Below are 25,103 nucleotides of genomic sequence, written 5' to 3'. Positions count from 1 at the left end.
AAGACTATACTCTCTTCGTTACCCCTTATTTTTCTCTTTGAAAAGCCATTGCTTTTTTTTTTTTTTTTTTTTTTAAATAAAGTGGTGTTCCACGGACCACTTAGAAATTAAAACTGCCTCTACACTTGGTAAGGCTGGGTTGCCTCCTTAAATCATAACTTACTTTGGAACTATAATTATAACTTTGATTGGAATTACTAAAGTCATATTTTCTTTTTGATTAATTGCTGAATCATGTGTTCCTAACCAGCTGTTTTTTTTTCCCCGCCCCAGCTGTAATTTCCTATTACAAGAGCTGATAGTAAACCTTGCTGTGTTTTCTAAGCCAAGGGGCCATACGATAGGCACATGTGTTTAGAGTATCCTGGCCTCCTCTTGATAGGGTGTATCACTGTCCTTTAATCAAGCTAGAAGGTATACTCGAACTTTTTCAGGTAGTCCTTCTTGAAACCTGCAGGATCACAAGTAATCTTTTTAATTTTCTTGTGTCCGTCCGTCTTTAATTTCTCCAGATACTGCAGGCAAACAGCTCGCCGAGGTGTCCCATGGGGGTTTAAAAGCCGCATCGAATGCAGTTGAATTAGCGCCCGTGGCGCAATCCCGCGGCCTGAAATGAACCCTGCAAGGCTGTATATCAGAGGGTATGTTGTTGACTATTGGCCTATTTTCCTACTGGGCAAATTATTCAGACGTAATGGAGATGGGGGCAGAGCTGATTAACTGAGGCTGTGTAAAAAGACTGTTTTTTCTAGAAAGGATCTTTTTTTGGGGCAGACATCAGCTTTGAGCATAATAGTTTCCTTGGTCTAAAGGGGTAATCTCCTATCTTCTGATCCTGATGGCATAGACCCACACCCATGAAATGTTCTTCCCTGAGATTTTCTTCTATTGTGCCAGAATTTCTGCTTAGAATTCTTTATCTTGCCTCTGTTCTGTAATGTTTAATCTCTGTATATGTATTAATCTACAATTAAAGCACATATGGTGAATGTTCCCTTCACATACTTGTTTAAGGAAATTTCCAGCAGAGGTCTTATGTAATGTAGATGGACAAGAAACTTGGTTCTTGAAGTCTTTGTCCTCAGAATACATTATGACATGAATTTTTATAGGTCTTTTGTTTGGTGTCTTCTATCCTGACGTAATGCTTATATGCCCTGTGTTTCTAATACAGTATTCAGAAATAAGCAAAACCAAGGAGTAACCTGTCTTTTTCTGAAGGAGAGTGGTTTTTATTTGGGCTGGGGGGGCAGGTGGTTCTATTATTCTGGTGCTTTTGGAACCTTTGTATGAAACACAGTTTATCTTAGATGCAGAAAAACATGGGGTAACATCCCTTCCAGAATGGCACTAACCAAATTTTTGACTGATGCGGCAAAACAAAACCTCAGTTCCTATTGAATTGAAAGACATGATTGCCAAGAGAAGGCTTATGTGATGATGGCAGAAGCTGGTTATTACAATTAGTAATATTAGTAAAGGAGACATTTGTCTAAAGTATAAGAAGGAAGAAAAACAACATTTTAAAAAGCTAATACTCTACTTGGTGACCAAGACCTTTAAAGATTAGATTTAAAACTTAATTTTAGTTTGAGTGTTTTGTTTTGACTGGCAAGGTTTGCTTACATTGCCTGACTTGTGAACTATTTATACCAAGGTGATATCTTTCCTTCTCAGACCTCAGAATATATTATTCAAGCTTACAAATATGGTGCATTTGAGAAGATCCCAGAGTTTATCGCTTTTAGGAACAGGCTGAATAATTCTCTTCATTTTGCACAAGTCCGTACTGAACGGATGCTGTTAGACCTTCTACTTGAAGCAAATATGTAAGTATTGCATGAGAGCTCTAAAGGAGCTAAGGGATTAGATCAGTTAAGAGCCGTTAATGGGCTCATGGGTGTTATTAGCAGGCTTAAGGTAAAATATGGGGAAAAAAAGGGAGACAGACAGTGGGGAAACAGAACTTGGTACATGTCATGGGAAATGATAGAATACTGCCAGCAACATCTTGGGACCATTACGGAAGCCATTTAGGTCATGGTCATCAACACCTGGTCCCTATTGTGCTTACAAAGGTTCCTCCTTCCCTACAAATCAAGAGATTTCAGGAATTAATGCTGATCCCCTTTGTTTTGTGTGGGCTTCCAGAAGCCTTTTTCTTGCCATGTAGCAAGCCAGTTTGATCTGTGCTTGGTTCTATTTCACCCTATATGAGCCCTTCCTTCCTCTTTCCCTTCCTGTCTAGTAAAACAGGAAGTCCTGATTAATAATATTTTCTGGCTATTTTACTATTAAAATAATACATGAATTTTTTTTTTTTTTTTTTTTTTTTTTTTTTTTTTAATCACAGATCAACCAGTTTAGCAGAAAGTATAAAGTCAATGAACCTTAGGCCAGAAGAAGATGACATTCCATGGGAAGATTTACGAGACAACAGAGACTTAAATGTTTTTTTCAGCTGGGATCCAAAAGACAGGTAACTGGAATTTAACCCCAAGCAATTTTTAAAGTTTTTTTTCTTTCTTTTTTTTTTTTTTTTTTTTTTTTAAAAGAGACAAGGCCTTTAAAGAGACCAAAATCATAGCTCACTGCAGCTTTGAACTCCTGGGTGAAGCAATTTATTTTTAAAGAATTAAGATGGGCCAGGCGTGGTAGCTCAGGCCGATAATCACAGCACTTTGGGAGGCTGAGGCGGGTGGATCACTTGAGGTCTGGAGTTCAAGACCAGCCTGGCCAACGTGGTGAAACCCTGTCTCTACTAAAAATACAAAAATTAGTTGGACATGGTGGCATGTGCCTGTAATCCCAGCTATTCAGGAGGCTGAGGCAGGAGAATTGCTTGAACCCAGGGACCGGAGGTTGCAGTGAGCCAAGGTCGCACCATTGCACTCCAGCCTGGGCAACAAGAGCAAAACTCCATCTCAAAAAAAAAAAAAAAAAAGAATTAGGATGAATCTAAAGTTAAAAAAAACAAACTGCACTTTACACAAATATAAAATAATGTGTTTGTTGTAGTGATAGAAAATATAGGTAAGCCAAATGAAGAAAGTGTAGCTCACCCCTATGCTGGGATTGCCGGTTAATCTAAAAGTTAGATCAACTTTACAGCATATATGAGAATTCCAGACGGATTAAAGACTATATGCTAAATTTTAGATTCCTTAGAAATTGTAGAAGAAAATATAGAAAATATTTTTAAATAGGCGAGGAAAGCCTTTCTTAGCATTATACCAAATCTGGAAACATAAAGAATTTAACTTCTGTAAATAGAAATAATAAATTTGTTAAGTTCTAAAGGTTTGTAGTAAATTTCTTCATATAAATATCCTTCATATGTAGAGAGAACTCTTAATAGTCAATAAGAAAACAAGAAATTGGGCAAAGGGCTTAACAAGAAGTTCAAAGAAACACATCTTACAGCAATAAAGATTTTGTTTCTAGCAAAAAAAGATGAATACTTGTGGTCAGCAAGACTGTGTGGAAAATACTTATTATGCATTTACACAGGGATAAATTTTATACAGTCTTCCTATAGGGGATTGTAGTGATCTCTACCAAGATTTAAAACGCCACACACCATTTAATTTGGCAGATCTGCTTGTAGGAAAATAGAACCTAAGGAAATAAATGCAGAAACATGCTAAGATGTGTATATGAGGTGGTTCTGAACATTCTGTGATTTGTGGGTTGCCAAGGCCACATTCAGTGATTTAGAATTTTTGAGTCCCAGAAGGACTCACAGGGCTGAGCACATAGTTGCACTCAACGGCTAAGGCTTATTATAATGAAAGGACACATGACAGAATCTGGAAGGGAAAAAGGAACAGGCAGAGTCTGGAGAATTCAGACTTCCAGTGTTTTCTCCCTCCTCTGAGGGGAAACACTGAGTATGCTCCTTTCTCTAGCAGGGAAAAATGCAGCAACACAGGTGGAATGTTCCTGCCTAGGGAAACCCAGTAGAGACTTGGTGCTTAAGGTTTCATTGTTATGTAGGTACACTCTGTCTATCCTGAGTGGAAAGAAAGCAGGTATTCACCATAAACAACATGGTTTATATAAACAGTTTAGGCACAGCGAGCCACTCTTATTTTAGGGAACTGTTGGAGTGCAGAGTTCCCAGACATCAGCCAAGGGCCAACCTTGCAAGTAGGCCCTTCTAATGATAATAGCTATAGGCCTGCTATGTTAACTCTTTTCTGCACACAGTCATAAAAAGATGAAGTTTGCAAAATAGTGTAAATACTCTAACCAGTTTGTTTAAAATTAAGTTGTATACATACTATTTTTAGTTACTTGTTTTTTTAGATAGAGCCTGTTGCGTACTGTAACCAATTTGTTTAAAATTATTAAGTTGTATAAGTATTATTTTTAGTTGCTTTTTATTTTTGAGTCCTAGTCTTTTTCTGTTGCCCAGGCTAGAGTGCAGTGGCGTGATCTCGGCTCACTGCAACCCCCACCTCCTGGGTTCAAGCAATTCTCCTGCCTCAGCCTCCCAGGTAGCTGGGATTACCGGTCCCCACCACCATGCCTGGCTAATTTTTGTATTTTTAGTAGAGACGAGGTTTTGCCATGTTGACCAGGCTGTTCTCAAACTCCTCACCTCAGGCAGTCCCCCGATCTGAGCCTCCCAAAGTGCTGGAATTAAAGGTGTAAGCTATCTCACCCAGCCCCAATTTTTTTTTTTTTTTTTGGTGGGGGAGACAGAGTCTTACTCTGTCATCCAGACTGGACTGCGGTGGCGCAGTCTCGGCTCACTGCAGCCTCCACTTCCTGGGCTCAAGCAATTCTCCTGCCTTAGCTTCAGCTGGGACTACAGGCGTGTGCCACCACAGCCGCCTAATTTTTTTTGTATTTTTAATAGAGATGGGGTTTTACCCTGTTAGCCAGGATGATCTCGATCTCCTGACCTCATGATCTGCCTGCCTCAGCCTCCCAAAGTGCTGGGATTACAGGTATTAGCCACTGCGCCCGGCCACAGCCCCTATTTTTAGTTAGATTTTTATACATCCGCATTACAAAAGTCTAAAAAGATCTATACCAAACTTGATAATACTGTGGGTATTGGTTATCAGGGCAGCTTTTCTACCTTTTACATTTTTCTGTCATTTGAATTTTTTATATCATGTATTATTATTTTTATTAGAGACAGGATCTTACCCAGGCTGGAGTACAGTGGCGTGACCATATCCCACTGCAGCCTTGAACTCCTGGGCTCAAGCAATCCTCCAATCTCAGCCTCCCTAGTATCTGGGACTATAGGTGTGTGCCACCACGTCCAGCTAATTTTTTGTATTTTTTTTTGTAGAGACTGGGTCTTGCTATGTTTACCAGGCTGTTCTCCTACTCCTGGCCTCAAGCGATCCCTTACCTCAGCTTCCCAAAGTGCTGGGATTACAGGTGTGAGCCACCACTCCTGTCCTCATGTATTATTTTTATAATCAGAGAACAAAGTGTCATTTATAGGGAAAATGACCTCTTTTTTTTTTGAGATGGAGTCTCTGTCGCCCAGGCTGGAATGCAGTGGTGCAATCTCGGCTTACTGCAAGCTCCTCCTCCCTGGTTCACGTCATTCTCCTGTCTCAGCCTCCCGAGTAGCTGGGACTATAGGTGCCTGCCACCATGCCCAGCTAATGTTTTTGTATTTTTAGTAGAGACGGCGTTTCACCTTATTAGCCAGGATGGTCTCGATCTCCTGACCTTGTGATGCGCCCACTTCGGCCTCCCAAAGTGCTGGGATATCAGGCGTGAGCCACCGTGCCCGGCCGAAAATGACCTGTTGAATAGGTTATCATTCCCATTTTATTGATAGTGAAATGGTGTTTGAGAACATTTTGGCTTGTCTTAGGTCATTCAGCTAGTAAATGAAAGCCGGAACCATTCAAAGCATCTTAACTGGTGAAAGTTAACTTTTATTTTATTTTATTTATTTATTTTTTATATCTCTAGTTGTATTTTTATAACTCCCCAGTTTATTTTGAAATATTCATGATTTCAACATTATCTCAAAATACACAGAAATTACCTATATCTGCCTATACATTTATTAAATGCTGATGAAGAATACTTAATATTTAAGCATGCCAAATAATAAAGCGTTTCCCAACTTTTAAAATTATTTTTAAAAATAAGCCAATTTATATTGGACATTTGGGTTACATGTGCATATAAAAAGTGTCATATTCCTCAACTGACCATAGTTAAGACTAGCATACAAGCGTCCTTCTTTCTGGATATAATTAAGTTGCAGAGGCAAAGTGGTTCAGATGGGAGCAAATGAGCTGACCTCCTCATGAAGTAAACTCGACAAAAATCATGAAGTATTGAAGGTGCTAACTACTGTTTCCATAAATGTTTCTCTCTTCCCTATCTTTTCAATATACAAGTGTGCACTATGGGTGTGTGTAAATTAAAACACTTCTAATCTAGACTGTGAGCTCCTATGGAGAGGACTACTGTCAATCCATAAAAGGCCCTGGGGAAGAGAGAGGTAGCACAGGGAGCAGAGGGCACCTGCACTCCATCAGGCCATCCACACAAACCTACTGAAGAGGTAGACTTGACTATCTAAGTCTCAGCGGGCTTAGATGCTGACCTGGGCCTTCAAGTGAGGTTTTCCTTCATTATGTTTTATGTTGCTTGTTCTACTATTTTTGTAATTGGGGCAAAGTGAGATGTTCAAGTAGTCTAAGAATGCTTAATATACCCCATAAACTGTCAGAATCAAATAATTTTATTGATTCTTCTGCCAAACATAACTGATTTCCATCTACAATATTTTTTAAGGTAAGAAACAGTAAGTCAGCTGAACAAAGAGCTGGGCATTTGGGCTCTGGAACATGATTACACACTGACTGAGAATGCAGGACCTCAGGGTGGGGTCTAGTCAGGCTGGCCACAGCAGGGCATGAACCTGCCTCAGTCGGCCTTCTCCAAGAACGCTCTGCAGCACCTGACACATTGCTGGTACACCGTCTCAAAGTCAGTCATTCCCATGATAGGGATCTTCAATAATAAGTTGTTTTTGTGGATCATAGCTCCCAAGTAGTTCAATTTTAGCTTTGCAGGTTTTAACTTGATTACTTTTTCTATTCAAATCTCTCAGATTGCTTTCATCCATACATAGTATATAATCAAACGTGGTAAAATCTTCTTTGGTAATCTGCCGGGCAACGTGGCTCATGGGGATGCCGTGCCTCTTCATGCAGTTCTGCCCTCGGTAGTCAGGGGCGTTCCCTATCTCATACCCGGAAGTCGCCGCGCTGTCTACCCTCCAATTCTCTGAGATGTTTTGATCAGTTACAAGTTTCCTGAAAACTGCTTCTGCAATGGGTGATCGACAAATGTTACCCAGACACACAAACAGCACGGACTTGGTAGCCTGTTCCGCCATCTTTCCCGAAAGTTAACTTTTAAAAGATTTGAGGCCAGGTGCGGTGGCTCACGCCTGTAATCCCAGCACTTTGGGAGGCCGAAGCGGGCAGATCACGAGGTCAGGAGATCAAGACCATCCTGGCTAACACGGTGAAACTTCCAAGCTGTTGGAAGTCTCTACTAAAAATACAAAAAAAAAACTAGCCGGGCGTGGTGGCGGGCGCCTGTAGTCCCAGCTACTCGGGAGGCTGAGGCAGGAGAATGGCGTGAACCCAGGAGGCAGAGCTTACAGTGAGCTGAGATGGTGCCACTGCACTCCAGCTTGGGTGACAGAGCAAGACTCCGTCTCAAAAAAAAAAAAAAGATTTGAAAGCAATGAATTGAATAAGTTAGATAATTTGGGGATGTTTCTGTTTAAGGGACGTTTCTGAAGAACATAAGAAACTTTCCTTAGAGGAGGAGACCTTGTGGTTAAGAATCCGATCCTTAACATTGAGGCTGATCAGTGGACTTCCAAGTCTCAACCACCCTGTGGAGCCAAAGAACTCGGAGAAGACTGCCGAGAATGGGGTATCCTCCCGGATTGATATTCTTCGTTTGCTCCTTCAACAGCTGGAGGCAGCCCTGGAGACAGGAAAGCGATTTATTGAGAAGGATATTCAGGTACCATCAATATATATAATTTACCATCAAAGTTGCAATAATTATATTTATGACTGTTTTATAAACAGGCGTTTGGGGTGAGTGAGTAGTAAGGAATTGTTTTGTCCCAGTTTATGGCTTCTGTAGGAGAAAGAGGAATATTTTAGACTCAGAGGGAATTGCAGAGGCTTCCTCAATATCCAGACTAGTGAGGGAGAAAGCAAAATAACTTTTTGTGATGGTAAGTTTTTAATAGCTAGCAACAAATTTATATAGATGTTCTGTTTTTACTGTAATGATTCAGTTTATTAGTTTGCTGATGAGTGGCTTTTAGCTGAGACAGGTTTTTATTCACTAGTTACTTGATTTTCTTATTTTGTATGCATTTAGATGGATCTAGAAGAGCATTATTTTTCTCCCTTTTTTCCAGTATCCTTTCCTTGGTCCTGTACCTACTAGAATGGGTGGATTCTTTAATTCTGGCTGTTCTCAGTGCCAGATAAGCTCTTTTTATCTTGTCAGTGATATTTATGAGCTGGATACCAGTGGTTTAGGTAAGTATACACTGTGTGTTTACAGGGTGTTTGTCATAGAAAATGTAGTACACGTAATAAAATGTCTATAACCTCACATTTGGAAAATTTTAGAGTATATGGCAGCTGGAAGCTGTTCTGGAGATGTCTGGTTTAGTATACAAGAGGGTACAGTCATAGGTTACAAAGTAATGTTTTAGATGCTTAAGTCCATTCCATATTTAAAATCACTTCTTAGGTCCAGAAGTTGAAGAAATTCTTCATTTGTTGAAAGGCTGTTGGATTTTAAAAATGAAGCAGTAGGCCGGGCGCAGTGGCTCACGCCTGTAATCCCAGCACTTTGTGTGGCTGAGGCGGGCGGATCACCTGAGTTCAGGAGTTCGAGACCAGCCTGGCCAGCATGACAAAACCCTCTGTCTACTAAAAATACAAAAATTAGCCAGGCATGGTGGGGGGTGCCTGTAGTCTCAGCTACTCCGGTGGCTGAGGCAGGAGAATCGCTTGAACCTGGGAGGCAAAGGTTGCAGTGAGCCAAGGTAGCACCACTGTGCAGCCTGGACGATAGAGTGACACTTTGTCTCAAAAAAAAAAAAAAAGGAAAAGCACTGAACTTTGTAGAGAAGAGATTTTTTTTTTGTAAGCTCTCAACCCATGAAAATCACAAATACTCTATAGACTTTTCCTTTTATTTATCTATTTTTTTTAAATCATAAGGTTAGTAGATCCTACCATTTAGAGTGTTTGAAGCACATAGATTTTAAGCCCTGTTAAAGAATTTTAGGTAGTACCTTTGGCAGAAAGGTAATTAGTGCCTTTCCTTTTATTCTTCCTTTTCCTTTCATTATCTTTTTCTTTTTGTCTCAAAATAATGAAAAATGCATAAGGGTCTGTAGAGAAAAGAAAATGTCCTTGCCCATGAACTTCTTGCAGGTATTTATCTTGCTTCTTTATCTTACTAAAAATGGAATTGAACGTTTTTCATTTTTTGTTTTTCAATTTTAGAGGATACAATGGAGATCCAGGAACGAATAGAAAATAGTTTTAAGTCTTTACTAGACCAGTTAAAAGGTAAGTTTTCCTACTGTAGATTCATGTATTTGTATCTGGTTGTATGGCAATAGCTTGGAAGTTCTTTCCCCCATTCCCAAACCCAATCACCCAGAGATAAGTAAGTAGTGTTAACACTTTGGAGTCAATACTCCTAGATGCCACCTAAGCACTTATATGTGTGTGAATGAAAATACAGATAAAAAATAATTTTTAAACATAGAAAATGATGTAATACATGCTTTTTTGACTTTAATTTTTTTTTGTTATTTTGGATACCTTTCCATGTTAGTTATATATACTCCATTTATTTTCAAGATTGCATAATATTCTATAGTATTGTATTAACATTTTTTATGTTCTCCCCAATTGGTGACATATTATGTATATGAGTTATTTCTTCTACCAATGCTGAAATGAATATCTTGGGACAAATTGTTAGGATATTATTTGAGTCCTTCCTTGGGATTAAATTCCCAAGAATTTAATAGAATTATTAAATTGTTAAATTCCCAGTAATTTAATAGAATTGTTAAAGGGCACATATATGCATCTTATATCTATAAGAGTCTTTCTGGCCGGGCGTGGTGCCTCATGCCTGTAATCCTAGCACTTTGGGAGGCTGAGGTGGGAGGATCACAAGGTCAGGAGATCGAGACCATCCTGGCGAACACGATGAAAACCCGTCTCTACTAAAAATACAAAAACATTAGCCGGGCGTGGTGGTAGGTACGTGTAGTCCCAGCTACTCAGGAGGCTGAGGCAGGAAAATGGCATGAACCCAGGAGACGGAGATTGCAGTAAGCCGAGATAGTGCCACTGCACTTCAGCCTGGGTGACAGAGCGAGACTCCATCTCAAAAAAAATAAAGGAGTCTTTCTTTTTAGTACCCTAAAGGATTTTTTTTTTTTTTTTTTTTAAAGAGATGAGGTCTTGTTATGTTGCCCAGGATGGACTCTAACTCCTGGACTGAAGCAGTCCTTCTGCCTTAGCCTCCTGAGTAGCTGGGACTACTGGTGTGCGCCACCGAGCCTGGCTTGGTCTTATATTTTATTGCCCAGATGAAGAATGTCTGAAAACTTAATGATTAAGATTATGATAATAAAATTTATTATCTGTTATGAAGATGCATTTCTACAATGTACCTTTTTGGTCTTTCAGTATGAAGATGCATTTCTACAATGTACCTTTTTGGTTTTTCAGTTCATAATGGCACAAGTCCTCTGAATCATTCACTTAAGAGTCTTAGTCTTACTGTGCTCATGATCTGTCTGAAAAGGCTTCGCTGGTGTTTAGACCGTAGAATATATAATTTTTAAGGCTACCTTTTATATTTTGAAGACTATAGAGCAATAGCATGGCTTTTTAAAGAGCTTAAAATGGATAGTCTGTCCTTTGGAGTTGGGTTCATTATGGAAAATGAAAAAAAAATTGCTTTCTAAATTAAGTTTTTATTTGCTTATTCTTTATTTGTGTGTTGTGTTCCTTAAAATAGCATTGAAATAAAAGCTGAATACAACTAAACTGTTTTTTGTTTTCAGATGTCTTCAGTAAATGTAAAGGTGACCTCTTAGAAGTTAAAGACGGTAACTTGAAAACACATCCTACTCTTTTAGAAAATCTAGTTTTCTTTGTTGAGGTAAGTTTTTGTTCTCTTCCTACAAGACAGTGTTGTTCTTAATGGTCTACAGGATTCATTTTTCAACAGTGAACAGGTAATAGGCACCTTATACCTGCAACTTAACCCTCCATCCCTGTTTTTGTTAATTGAAAAGCAAATTTAAATCATTTTTAAACCAATTCCTTCCAAGAATTCTAAGATGATTTCATTCCTAATACTTAGGTAAAACTTCTTGAAATTTGCTATACTCATCTCTAAACTTCTCCAGATTCACCCCAAATCTAGCTGTTTTCATTCTCCTTTCTGACTCACTCTTTATTATGTAGTTTAATTCTTTCAGCTTCTTTTATTTGTTGTTGTCATTTATTAATTGCTGAGATATGCATTATGACAGCATCCAACAACTGATACAGCAAAACTCCGTCTTCTTTTTTTGCCAGAGAGAAAAGGAGGAGGATTGCAAACACTCATAATCTATTATCTTTTCTTTTATTCCTGTCATATATTTGTTAACCATTCTCCCATTACTGCTGTGTATGGGGAGTGTACACTGTTCTGGTGATTGGCAAATTGTAAGTGCCTAAGAGATTTTTATTGAATAATAAGCGGACATATATGTACATGCACACATTGTAGTATAGATGAATACATATAAACAGCTAATTTGATACAATGCAGGATATGTGCTGATCAACTGGGTAGATTTCTCCATACATATGTAAGTTAAGATTTGCAGGTAAGGTGGTATCTTACCTGCTTGGAGAGATGTGAGGGGAGAGGCATATTGTAAAGAACCTTTGGATTCCATGCCTAGGAATTTGGACTCTTCCTTGAGTGAAAAGGATGTTAATCAGTCCCCACTTCTCCAGGGAAGTGACAGAAAATTGGAGTGAAGTGGAGGATGGATTTTGAGCTAGGAGAGCCATAAGAAAGGCTGAAGAGTTAGGTCATTGTAGTATTCTGAGCAGGAGATGATGAAGGCCTGGATCAGTAGAGTGATTGCAGAAACCAGAGTGGAAATTCACATGAGAAATTGAAGGGATTTACATAGAAGAACTGCGTTAGAATTTGTTGAATCCATTGCCTCTAATTTCCTGATAGATATTTTTAGTGTAATCCTTATTGGTGAATTTGCAATTTTTCCTTTCAGACTATTTCTGTTATCCTTTGGGTATCCAGTTACTGTGAGAGTGTCCTGCGACCATACAAACTAAATTTACAGAAAAAGAAAAGGAAGAAAAAAGAAACCAGCATCATCATGGTAATAACAGTAATACAAGTGATATACAAGTACCAATCTGACCACATGCTACTTTTTCTTTTCACTATTTTCCTCCAGGTTGAGTCCTTAGGATCCTATATGCCAAGCTTCTCCAACCCACAGCTTTGAATGCATCCCAAACCCGTAAACTTTCTTAAAACGTTATGAGATTTTTTTAGTTTATTATTATTTTTTTAGGCTCATCAACTATTGTTAGTGTTTTGTTTTGTTTTGGTTTGGTTTGGTTTGAGATGGAGTCTTACTCTATTGCCCAGGCTGGAGTTCAGTGGTACTATCTTGGCTCACTGCAACCTCTGCCTCCTGGGTTCGAGCGATTCTCCTGCCTCAGCTTCCCAAGTAGCTGGGATTACAGGTGCCCGCCACCACGCCTGGCTAATTTTTGTATTTTAGTAGAGATGGGATTTCTCCCTGTTGGCTAGGCTGGTCTCGAACTCCTGACCTTAGGTGATCTGCTCACCTCGGCCTCCCAAAGTGCTGAGATTACAGGTGTGAGCCACTGCGCCTGTCCAACATTAGTGTATTTTATGTGTGGCCCAAGATAGTTCTTCCAGTGTGGCCCAGGGAAGCCAAAAGATTGGACGTCCCTGCATATGCATTGTTTTTCTCCCCAACCTTAAAAAAAATTTACACACCTACAGAAAAGTTGAAAGATTAATATGACACCCATAAAGATCTTTTTTTTTTTTTTTTTTTTTTTTTTTTTTTTGAGACGGAGTCTTGCTCTGTGCCCCAGGCTGGAGTTCAGTGGCGCGATCTCGGCTCACTGCAAGCTCCGCTCCCCCGGGTTCACGCCATTCTCCTGCCTCAGCCTCCCGAGTAGCTGGGGCTACAGGCGCCTGCCACCACGCCTGGCTAATTTTTTGTATTTTTAGTAGAGACGGGGTTTCACCGTGTTAGCCAGGATGGTCTCGATCTCCTGACCTCATGATCCGCCCGTCTCGGCCTCCCAAAGTGCTGGGATTACAGGCTTGAGCCACTGCGCCCGGCCGACACCCATAAAGATCTTTACCTAGATTATCAACTTTTAACCATTTATCACATTTGCTTTATCTCATTTGTTGAACCATGTAAAAGGAAAGTACAGACTTGTGACATGTAACACATCAGGATAGAACAAGGACAGGTCTCTGTAAAACCGTAATACTCAAGAAAATTTCAAACTCAAGAAACTTAGCATTGATACAATAATACTATCTAATAAAGTCCATATTCAGGCCGGGTGCAGTGGCTCACGCCTGTAATCCCAGCACTTTGGGAGGCCAAGACAGGCAGATCACTTGAGGTCAGGAGTTCAAGATCAGCCTGACCAACATGGTCAAACCCCATCTCTACTAAAAGTACAAAAATTAGTCGGGCATGGTGGTGAGTGCCTGTAATCCCAGCTAGTTGGGAGACTGAGGTACAAGAATTCCTTGAACCCAGGAGGCAGAGGTTGCAGCGAGCCAAGATAGCGCCATTGCACTCCAGTCTGGACAACAGAGTGAGATTCCGTCTGAAAAAAACAAAAAACAAATCAGTATTCAAAGTTTTCCACTTATTCCAGTTATGTCTTTTATATCCTTTTCCAGAATACTAGAATGCCGTCAGGGATCTGACATGACCTTTAGTTGTCATGTCTGTTTACCCTTCTTTAATCTAGAACGCTTCCTTAACCTTTTGCTTTGTTTTTGTTGTTGAAGACACTAGCTAGCTTTTTGGTAGAATGTCCCACAATCTGGATTTAGATAATCGCTAAATGTAAGCTGATTGCTTATATTGAAGTTAAATATAGACTTGTTGTCCGTTTTAGTGAGTTAAATCAGGAGTCACTAATGTTGTTGTGTCCCATTATTAAATAATGAAATCTGAAATCACCAATAATGGGACACTAATGTGATTCATGTTGTTGTGTCCTGTTATTGGTGATTTCAGATTTCATTATATGATTAAGGACATATCTACCAGATTTCTTCATTATAAAGGTGCATTTTTCTCTCTGTAATAAGTAAGGTATGGGATAATGCTTGAGTCTGTGAAAATCCTATTTCCCAGTGGCCCTTCACCCACTGGTTTTAGCATCCATTCTTCGTTCAACGCCTGAATTAGTTATTACATTGATGTGTCCCAAATGATTTTTTAAAATTCTGTATTTTATCATTTATCAGCTGCTGTTATTTTGTAAGATAAGAGATGTCCCAACCCATTCGTATATATTTGAATATATTCTAATTTGAATATATATATATTTTTAAATGTCACTATTTGAGTATCACCATGGACTCTTTTTAAAAAAATTCACTTTATTATAATCCATTATCATCATTTTCGTTTGGATGCTCAAATTGTGCCAAATTTATTTAGCTCCTTTAATCTAGTTTCTGTCCTTTAACATGTCCTCATCAGTTTTGGGGCCCTTTCTGGAACAGCATAAATGCTCCACATACTTGGTATTTTCTCACTGAACTGAAATCAGACATTTTTTCAAGAGCACTGGTTCCTTTATGGGCAATGAATTTCAAAACCAAGATCTAAGTGTTAGTGTGCTCATTGCTATTGGGGTTTCATTGCTTCTAGTTTATTTCTGTGATGAGACCTTAGGCAGTGTTTTTATGCATGCGCGTACACACACACACACACACGCACACGCACAGTTTTACGTAATTTTTTTTTTTTTTTTTTTTTGAGATGGAGTCTTGTTCTGTGGCCCAGGCTGGAGTGCAATGGCCTGATCACTGCAACCTCCACTTTCCGGGTTCAAGTGCTTCTCCTGCCTCAGCCTCCTGAGTAGCTGGGATTACAGGCAGGTGCCACTTTCCCAGTTAATATTTGTATTTTTAGTAGAGATGGGGTTTCACCATGTTGCCCAGGCTGGTCTGAACTCCTGACCTCAGGTGATCCACCTGCCTTGGCCTCTGAAAGTGCTGGGATTATAGGCATGAGCCACGATGCCCGGCCTACAAAAAGAATTTTTAGTGATACTTTCAAGCCAGCATTTTAGTGATACTTTCAGTTTCAAGAGTTCTTTCCACTCTTTCCCTCATTTCCTTTTTGTAGCTTCTTTTTCTCAGAGTGAGAACCCTGCATCCAAATATCAATATATTTATTTGTTGTTTCACAATAAATACTAAATAGTTTTGGGAATTCATACATCAGTTCCACTACTAGTTCCAGTAAACTCATTAAAGTTCAAATGTTTTGCAATTCTTTTTGTCCTTAGAATATGTTCCAGTGAGTGTAGACAGTTAAGATACTCTGTAAAAACACTGGAATTAAAAACTGAGATTACTTTTTATTAATATGATATAAAGTTTATTTCCATTTGTATTCAGTTTAAGGGTTCCCCCATCTTTATTGATTTAATTTTTGAATGTGAAAAACAGTAACATAATTTTTTTCCATTTCACAGGAAAATAATTTAGTGCTCATTACAGCTCATGATGTGCTGTTTTATTAAGGTTTGAGTTTATGTTGGATTTTTGTTCACTGTAGCATTATAATAATCATTATCGGCCGGGTGCGGTGGCTCAAGCCTGTAATCCCAGCACTTTGGGAGGCCGAGGCGGGCGGATCACGAGGTCAGCAGATCGAGACCATCCTGGCTAACATGGTGAAACCCCGTCTCTACTAAAAATACAAAAAATTAGCCGGGCGTGGTGGCGGGTGCCTGTAGTCCCAGCTACTCGGAGGCTGAGGCGGGAGAATGGCGTGAACCCGGGAGGTAGAGCTTGCAGTGAGCTGAGATTGCGCCACTGCACTCCAGCCTGGGCAACACAGCGAGACTCCATCTCAAAAAAAAAAAAAAACATTATCATTTGAAAATGTTGGCTGGGTGCTGTGGTTCACACCTATAATCCCAGCACTTGGGGAGGCCATGGTGGGGAGATTGCTTGAGCCCAGGAGTTTTGATACCAGTCTGGGCAGCATAATGAGACCCTGTCTAAACAAAAAAAAATTTTTTAATTAGCTGGGCATGGTGGCATATGCCTACAGTCAGTCTTAGCTACTCAGGAGGCTGAGGCAGGAGGATCACTAGAGCCTGGGAAATTGAGGCTGCTATGAGCTGTGATCGCACCGCTGCACAAGGCTGGATGACAAAGTGAGACGCTGTCTCAAAAAAAAAAAAAGTTGATGTTTCAGTTATAAATTGACTTTCTGAACAATTCAGTTAAATTCAGGAGTTCCTTAGAGTGGATGCGCTGCTGAGTGTTGCTATTCATTCAAAAACAAAGGATATTTAGATATGAATGAGGGCGCTTCGAAACTTTCCTCTATTCATGAGAATTAAACAACAAGAACAGAGACAAAGATAATTTAACTCATCAAGAGTACAAAGTTCGAGGCTGGGCACTGGTAATCCCATGCTTGTAATCCCAACACTTAAGGAGGCAGAGGCAAGAGAATAGCTTGAGCCCAGGAGTTCAAGACCATGCTGGGCAACATAGCAAGATCTCGTTCTCAACAAAAAGGAAAAAAAAAAAAGAGGGCAAAGTTTGAAAGTATAGGTCAGACTGGCTTTGTTGCTGTCCTTCTAATGAAAGCTTACAACCCTAGAACATGTCAGATAGCTTTTTGGTAATTGCCTTTTGTAGCGTTTTTTTGTTGTTTTTCTGGTTTCTAAAAGTGAGAATGGTTTTTCTGATACCAGAGTAACCCATAAAGGTGTGAATAAAGTGAAGATCATTCATATACCCACCAGTCAGTAATAACCACTGCGAAAATTTTCATGGTAAACAAACCTGCTATCCAGAAGGTTCTGTAACTTGCCTTTTTGTTTTCATATAACAGGGTATCTTGGATATCTTTTCATGTTAGTAAATATAGATACATCTCATTACTTTTAATGGTTATATATTGTACTGTTATATTAATATGCTATAATTTATATTGATGAATTGTTCTAATTTTTTGAATATTATAAATATGCTGCTATTGAGATACAGAGCCACAAAGATACATTTATAATATAATTTTTTTTTTTTTTTTTTTGAGATGGAGTCTCACTGTCGCCCAGGCTGGAGTGCAGAGGATCTCAGCTCACTGCAGCCTCTGCCTCCTGAATTCAAGCGATTCTCCTCCCTCAGCCTTCCGAGCAGCTGGGATTACAGGCATGCGCCACCATGCCCAGCTAATTTTTTTGTTGTTGTTGTCATTGTTGTTGTTTTTGAGACAGAATCTCGCTCTGTCGCCCAGACTGGAGTCTAGTGGCGCGGTCTTGGCTCACTGCAACTTCCACCTCTCAGGTTCAAGTGATTCTCCTGCCTCAGCCTCAGGAGTAGCTGGGATTACAGGCGCCTGCCACCATACCCGGCTAATTTTTGTATTTTTAGTAGAGATAGGGTTTTACCATGTTGGCCAGGCTGGTCTCGAACTCCTGACCTCAGGTGATCCGCCTGCCTTAGCCTCCCAAAGTGCTGGGATTACAGGCATGAACCACTGTGCCTGGCTGTATTTTTGGTAGAGATGGCATTTCACTATGTTGGCCAGTCTGGTCTTGAACTCCTGACCTCAAGTGATCCACCCACCTCAGCCTCCCAAAGTGCTGGCATTACAGGTATGAGCCACCATGCCTGGCATATAATATAGTTTCTTTAGGATAGCTCTTAGATCTGAAATTAACTGTATATATATATTTATACAGTTAATAAATGTATATACATATATACATTTGTACTAATCCCCAACAGTGCTGAATGTGTCTGTATCTTTAACCATCTGGGTAGGTAAATATTGGTATCTCCTTTTTCTAATACTGATTTTTAAATTTTTGTTGATATTGAACTGTCCAAGAATACTTCTTGAGTGAAAAGCTAGCCTTATTGATGGATTGGCTAGGTTTTTTAGTTGTATCACATGTTTCTTGGATTTCTTTGATATGTTTTCTATTCTTTGTCCAAGTTTCTTATTGTGGTAGTAATATTTTTCCTATTTATATGTGTTGAGCTACTGGGTTCTTAACATAATAATGTTACTAATCGCCTGTCATAGGTGATGCAGTTTTTTTTCAGTTTGCTATTTGTCTTTTAACTTGAGTGATTTTTTTGGTCAATGTAGTAATATTTTTAAAAACAAGGATAATCTTTTTAATTGTTTTTAGCTTACTGTGATGTTTAGAAAGGCTTTTTTAACGTCAGTGTCATGATTGCAGAAGTTGTTACCTAATTTTCTTCCAGTGCTTTGATGGATTTTTTTATTTAAGTATTTATCTGAAATTTATTTTAATATTACTGTGTGTTATTTTGTATCTCCAAATGTCTAGCTGGTTATTTTAGTACCGTTCATTCACTTGAAACCACTAGTGTGAAATGCCACTATTTAAATTCCCTCATATCTTTCAGTAGCTTTTGTGATGTAGATATGGGTAATATGTTTGATAATGTTTCAACTCTTTTTTAATCTTTTTCCCAGCCACCTGTCTTTACCAGTTTCCAAGACTATGTTACTGGGCTCCAGATTTTAATTTCCAATGTTGTGGATCATATTAAAGGGCTTGAAACATATCTAATTGCACTTAAACTTGAAGAACTTATTTTAGAAGACACTTCTCTCTCACCGGTAAGAGATTGTAGGCAATCAGCAATGTTTTCTACACAACACACACACACTTTCTCTCTCTCGTGCGCTCACTCACTCTCTCTCTCTCTCTCTCTCTCTCATCTTTATCACAAGGATAAGTTAAAGTTCAGTTTATCATTTCCTCTTTATAAGACTTGTGACTAGAAGGTGCTTGGCAGTAGTTTCTTGTTGTGTTGGTGGTGGTAGGTTTTTTCCCCCTCTTCATTTTTTCCCATACCTCCTCCTTTCTATACATTTTTGGGGTTGTTCTTTTACTATGAAAACTAATGCCAGCATTTTGAGGAACCAGCCATATTTTGAAATCCAGGGACAATCTTGTTGAGTAGAATTTACCTGCTGCTGAGTTAGCTGTCTTCCTTGCCACCCAGTTATCACCTAAGAAAGGAGAAATGCTGGACATCAGAGGTAATTATGTCAGTAATAATTAGGCTAGAGCAAGCCAACCAAAAAGGGAATGAAACCAAGTATGGAATCAAACGTACCACCATCAAATGTCTTCTGATATTATTTTAGGTCTTTTCAAATTCTAGTAGTTAGCAAAATCCTTATAAAGCCTTTTCCCTTAAAATAATAATTCTTTTTTGTAAATGTTAATTCATCGGCCTGGAGTAGATTTAGGATTTTGATAGGGGCCAGAAGGACTCCACCAGTGGTGGAGTCATCTGTTTCTAGTCTGTTGCTCCAGGCTGATTTTTAAATTTTTGTTGATACTGAAACTGATCTTAAGAAAATGCTTCCCTCCAGGAGTTTGTCTGAGCTAAACTGCTGATGAGGGAATTTATCCAGTAACCTGCGGGCAGCCATCATCATAGCACCAGACCTTCATAGGAAAGGGAATGAATAGAATTTTCCTTCTTAGCACACCAGCCTTAAGAGATTGTAAGCCCCTCTTTTGTAAAGCTTAAAAACGTTAGACTTTGAACAAGGTATTTACTGTGGGAAAGGGCTCAGAGCAGTTCATATTACCAAATACTGATTTAAAAAAGCAGACATGGGTTGGGCGTGGTGGCTCACGCCTATAATCCCAGCACTTTGGGAGGCTTAGGCAGGCGGATCATGAGGTCAGGTGAAACCCTGTCTCTACTAAAAAAAATACAAAAAAATTAGCCGGGTGTGGTGGTGGGCGCCTCTAGTCCCAGCTACTCGGGAGGCTGAGGCAGGGGAATGGCATGAACCCCAGAGGCAGAGCTTGCAGTGAGCTGAGATCGCGCCACTGCACTCCAGTCTGGGTGACAGAGTGAGACTCCATCCCCCACCCCCCTAAAAAAGCAGACATGTTCATATTGAACTGAGTGAGTGAAAAATTACTCCTTTCAAAATGAACATGTCTGCTTTCTTTAATTAGAGTGGGGACATTTGAGGAAGATTAATTGGTTTTCACCAGGTAGAAAGAAATGTAGGAAAAGGATCCCAAGCAGAAGGAGGCACAGATAAAAGCACAGGGGCAGGAAAGTGAATTCTGTGGTGCAGTGTGACACAGTTGGCAGGGCCAGAGCTTATGGTGTACGGGAAGGGATACCATAGATATACTTTTAGATATGAAGGTGATAGGCACAATAGCCCTGTTTTGACTATCAAGTGGTTGTTTATGTTAAAAGATCTCTCTGCATCCTGAAATGATGAGCAAGAGTTATTTTCAGAGTTCTAGAGGTTATCCTTAACTTGGCCATGCTCTAGATTTTTGAAGCCCTAGCTTCTGTTCTTGTCTTTTGACCTTGGGAAAGTTATTTAACCTCTCTAGGCTTCAATCTCTTTATCTGTAAATGGGAATGATAATAATGCCTACTTCATAGGATTATAGCAAGGATTAAACAAAGCAGTAATCGGCTTTATATTGCCTACCTTAGTTAAAGTCATGTTTCATATAGTTACTGAGCAGTACCAAATACCTGATGCATATGGTGCTGGCTACTTGTCTTTTAAAGGTAAAAATCTCTTCAATTCAGTTTCCATTAGGCTCCTTTGCTTTCTTTCCTCCCTTTCTTTCTAAACTTGAAACACTGTGAATAAGGTCTCTGGACTATGACCTCTAGTCCTGATTCCCTTTCTTCCTTCCTATGGGGTATCCCAGTGAAACTGGTGTGTGTTAGGACTTTTTTGTGTGTATTTATATTCATAGAGAAAATATACAGTATTTTATTATTTTGTACTTTAAAAAATGTAAATTCGGCCAGGTGTAGTGGCTCATGCCTGTAATTCCAGCACTTTGGGAGGCCCAAGGCTGGAGGATTATTTGAGCTCAGGAGTTCAAGATCAGCCTGGGCAACTTAGTGAGTCCTGCCTCTTGAAAAAAAAAAGTTTTTTAAAATCAGTTTTATATTCAAGAGATCTGTTCAAGCTAATGCCTATGGATCAATCTTGTTCATTAAACAGCTGCAGAATATAAATGCACCCCTGCTGCTGGACATTTTAGGTTGTTTCTTTATATTTGCTTTTACATATGTTACCGAGTGAAATGTGCACACCCTTCTATGCACATTTGTATTTCTAAGGAAAATTAGACCTGAAGTACTAGTATTGTTGGGTCAGAAAGTATATTCCCTGTTTCTTCTACAGTTCTGGGCTCTGCAGCACTCAACTTCATGTAAACCTAATCAGTCTACAGCCAGCCTCCTTTCTCTGTGAGAACTCACTCCTTCCCCTTTGTTTTGTGTGATCTCCCCAAACATTTGTCAGCAAATAATAACTCATATTAAAGAATATATATTTGGTCTCTTGAACTCAGGGGCTTTGTCAATATGGAGGGAGACTAGTTAATATTGTAACTGGAAATGATGGAGTTGGTAAAGTTGAGGCCATTATTAAAAGTGGCTGTGATGATGTACAAATTAGTAATAAATTTTTACTTTTTTCTGATGAAAACAATCAGAAATCTCAAATTTTCCACTTTGTACAGCTTATAACAACATAGTAGGGATTTTATGTCCAAACTAGTCATAATTTTCTATTTTTATTGATTAAAAAGTAGTAATCAGAAATCTCAGTTTTTCTTCTTTTTTTTTTTTTTTTTTTTGAGACAGCTTCACTCTGTCGCCCAGGCTGGTGTGTAGTGGCACGATCTCAGCTCACTAATACCTCTACCTCTCGAGTTCAAGCAATTCTCGTGCCTCAGCTTTCTGAGTAGCTGGGATTACAGGTGTGTGCCACCATGCCTGGCTAATTTTTGTATTTTTAGTAGAGATGGGGTTTCACCATGTTGACCAGGCCGGTTTCGGACTCCTGGGCTCAAGTGATCCACCTGCCTGGGCCTCCCAAAGTGTTGGGATTACAGGCGTGAGCCACTGTGCCTGGCCCAGTTTTTCTACCTTATATAATTTACAACAAAGGGTACTTGAAAGAGTAATGATGCTAAAGCAATAGGGTTTCCATGAAGAATCACATGGAAAAATACCCATTTTTGATGGCCTTTTGCCTTCTTTGCATTTTATGCAATTGAAAATGACCCACTGTGTTCTGATGGAGCTTGCGATGAGACCAAAGGTAATGGCAGCTTTAACTTTTATCTGAGAAGTAGAATCTGGGGGCATGGTTTTTAAACAAGATTAATTATTCTTGTCTCCTCCTTTATAGGAAGAGAGAAAATTTTCAAAGACTGTGCAAGGGAAGGTGCAGAGCAGTTATCTGCACTCACTTCTGGAAATGGGGGAGCTGCTGAAAAAAAGACTTGAGACCACAAAGAAACTAAAAATTTAAGAAAGTATCAACCACGGGCACTGATGACTCTGCAACAGAAAATGACACCATCTTCCCAGGCAAAAGCAACATCTGGTTGACCATGATTTTAATCCAGAACTTCCTCATAAAATGCATGAAGGACTTTGATCGTGAATTTTTTTAGGTGTTAAATATATACAACTGATTAAATTATTGTATATAAACCAGAAGCAGGACCCTTATCTGGGTTTGACCACTTTTTATACATGTTCATATGCATATGGCAGCAACAAGAGAACCCTACTTTTCTTCTTCCCATCACCAGAAACATCTTTTCAGGGAATCGGGGGGGTCTATAAAAACAGCAATAGAAATTAAGCATAAAGCATCAACCTCATAGCAACTGAGTAGCCCTTCCATTATAAATAACTATGAGAGTATTTGGTCTGGTCCTTGAGCCACAAGTCATGGAAGGGAGACCATGCCTGCGAACAGGTCCCCTTTCCACAGCAGTAAGTTTGTTTTGAGGTTTGCTCAGCTACTTGGCTCCCACAGAACCCAAGGCAGTTACACAGAGGACCTTAGATGAGATCTGGCATATGCACCCGTCATAGAAGGGCACCACTTGGATGACCACAGGCCCTCACTTTTTGGCTTAGTTTTTGTCTGATAGTTAAGACATCCCCATCCTAGCTTCTGTGAGAGTTAAAATCTCAGGAAGGCAAGGAAGGCTCTGTTAATTTATAGCTGTTTAGAGGGGAAAGCAGTGCAGACCACTTATTAAGCCCGCTGAGGACTAGCTTTCTGTCTTTCATATATTTGGGAAAGATGGGAATGACTGTTTCAAAGAAGAGAGGTGTACATAATTTATGCAGGCAAGTCTGATACTTATTTCATTGGTTTTGTGAGTCATATATATACATATATATGATGAAAATTAAGATTTAATACTTTAAGTGGGGGGTTTGGGAAGGAAGGAACGTAATATTATGGATTTAACCTTAGGCTTTAAGTTTTAGGCTGGCAAAAGAAATGTTATTCAGTGGGTTTGAGGTTTGAACTACTTTCTTCAAACTTAGAGAATTGTAACAGGATGGTGTTTACTTTGTTTGCCTGGATGTCCCGAAGACTATAGCTTCTTCTGTCAGAGGTTGGTCTGATAGAAGAGGTAAAAATTGCTCTTGAAAATGTCATACAATTTATAGTTTCTTTGATAATATTTTTCTGTTTGAATCCCTGCTTCTGTTTTTGGTCTGTTACCTAAATATAGTTCAAGTTTAATTCTGTAAGAGCAAAGAAATGAATTTGGTGAGGAAATTAAGCATCCAATGGAGGATTGGTCTTGAAGACCTTAAAGGTGCTTTCCAATCTGCACTGCTCCAGTGAAATGTGATACTTTTTTCTTTTAAAAGCAACCAAGAGAGCTGGGAATATCTGTGTATTCATAGTAATTGCATTTCGTCCCTCCATTTTGACTTTCTTAGATTCATAATTTGATATAGTGCTTAAACTTCCAAGGAAAATTTAAACAGTTACTGCATTACCTGTTCAAAATAAGGCTTGTTGGAAATCCTAGTCCATCAAGTAATTTCAAAAATTTATTTTTGATATGAGTAGCCACAGCTGTCATATACCCCATCCCAAAAGGAAGAACTGTCTTAAACAAGATGAATGGAAAGGTCTGGTTAATTCTGAATTTTATGTAATGATAACATATTCTTTCATAAAACTATGGCCTGTTTAAGATGGAACTTTGCGTGTGTCTGCTGGGGAGGGTGGGGTACGTGTGTATGGCATGTGTTCTTGAAATGATGTCTCTCTGAATATCCAAACAAGTACTGTACTGTAGAAATGCTCTTTGAAAAAGTCTGTCAACTGACCATGATCAATCTAGCATATATATATGTTCAGTGGGCTGGCCTTGGTCCTCAGGGACAGTGTGTGACTCTAGTGGTCTTCCTAACCAGTCTCTTGCCTGAAGATATCTGGGACCTCTACTGGCTTTAATGACAAATAATGTTATGTTGAGGTTATGCTTCCTTTGTTATTTGCTGATTTTCCTACTAAATGTAGCATTTCAATTAGATCCAGCTTTCACATTTTGAGATAATTGTAAAAAGAATGAAATTATGCAGAAATGGCCAATATCTCTTATCAATCTGTTCTTTTGGTAACCCTCATGCACTATAAATTGTGTACAGTTAAAATATATATATATATATACATATATATATTCTTACATGAGTAAAAAGCACCCTCTCCCAGCAATCGTATGTCATTGGTATTTGAAGAGAATTCCCAAATAACTCATTGCTGCTGCTGCTGTTTTTGATTTGTATGGGTTTTTTTGTTTTGTTTGTTTTTGTGTGGTAAATTGATATTTAAAAAAGGAAAGGAG

At 39.1% G+C, this 25,103-nt stretch overlaps 1 protein-coding gene and 1 pseudogene across 3 annotated transcripts in view; one reads left to right on the top strand and one right to left on the bottom strand.

Annotated features, from left to right (window-relative positions):
• Positions 1 to 24,847, top strand: part of NAA25 (N-alpha-acetyltransferase 25, NatB auxiliary subunit) — an 85,667-nt gene extending 60,820 nt beyond the window's left edge. For both annotated transcript variants that reach the window (XM_015152851.3, XM_015152849.3), the window contains 9 exons: positions 1,678 to 1,829; positions 2,354 to 2,479; positions 7,794 to 8,037; positions 8,447 to 8,570; positions 9,552 to 9,617; positions 11,138 to 11,235; positions 12,368 to 12,478; positions 18,884 to 19,030; positions 22,622 to 24,847. In XM_015152851.3, coding sequence (XP_015008337.1) covers positions 1,678 to 1,829; positions 2,354 to 2,479; positions 7,794 to 8,037; positions 8,447 to 8,570; positions 9,552 to 9,617; positions 11,138 to 11,235; positions 12,368 to 12,478; positions 18,884 to 19,030; positions 22,622 to 22,744 — 1,191 coding nt within the window. In that variant the 3' untranslated portion in view covers positions 22,745 to 24,847. The remainder of the gene's footprint in view (positions 1 to 1,677; positions 1,830 to 2,353; positions 2,480 to 7,793; positions 8,038 to 8,446; positions 8,571 to 9,551; positions 9,618 to 11,137; positions 11,236 to 12,367; positions 12,479 to 18,883; positions 19,031 to 22,621) is intronic.
• LOC107001024 (low molecular weight phosphotyrosine protein phosphatase pseudogene) lies at positions 6,716 to 7,399 on the bottom strand (annotated as a pseudogene). Its single transcript, XR_001448218.3, has one exon. The product of XR_001448218.3 is annotated as a low molecular weight phosphotyrosine protein phosphatase pseudogene (transcript).
• Positions 24,848 to 25,103: the final 256 nt, after the last annotated feature.

The sequence above is a fragment of the Macaca mulatta genome, chromosome 11 (assembly GCF_049350105.2).
Source record: "Macaca mulatta isolate MMU2019108-1 chromosome 11, T2T-MMU8v2.0, whole genome shotgun sequence".
In the NCBI taxonomy this organism is placed as follows: Eukaryota; Metazoa; Chordata; class Mammalia; order Primates; family Cercopithecidae; genus Macaca; species Macaca mulatta.
This window is presented reverse-complemented; position numbering and strand designations above follow the sequence as displayed.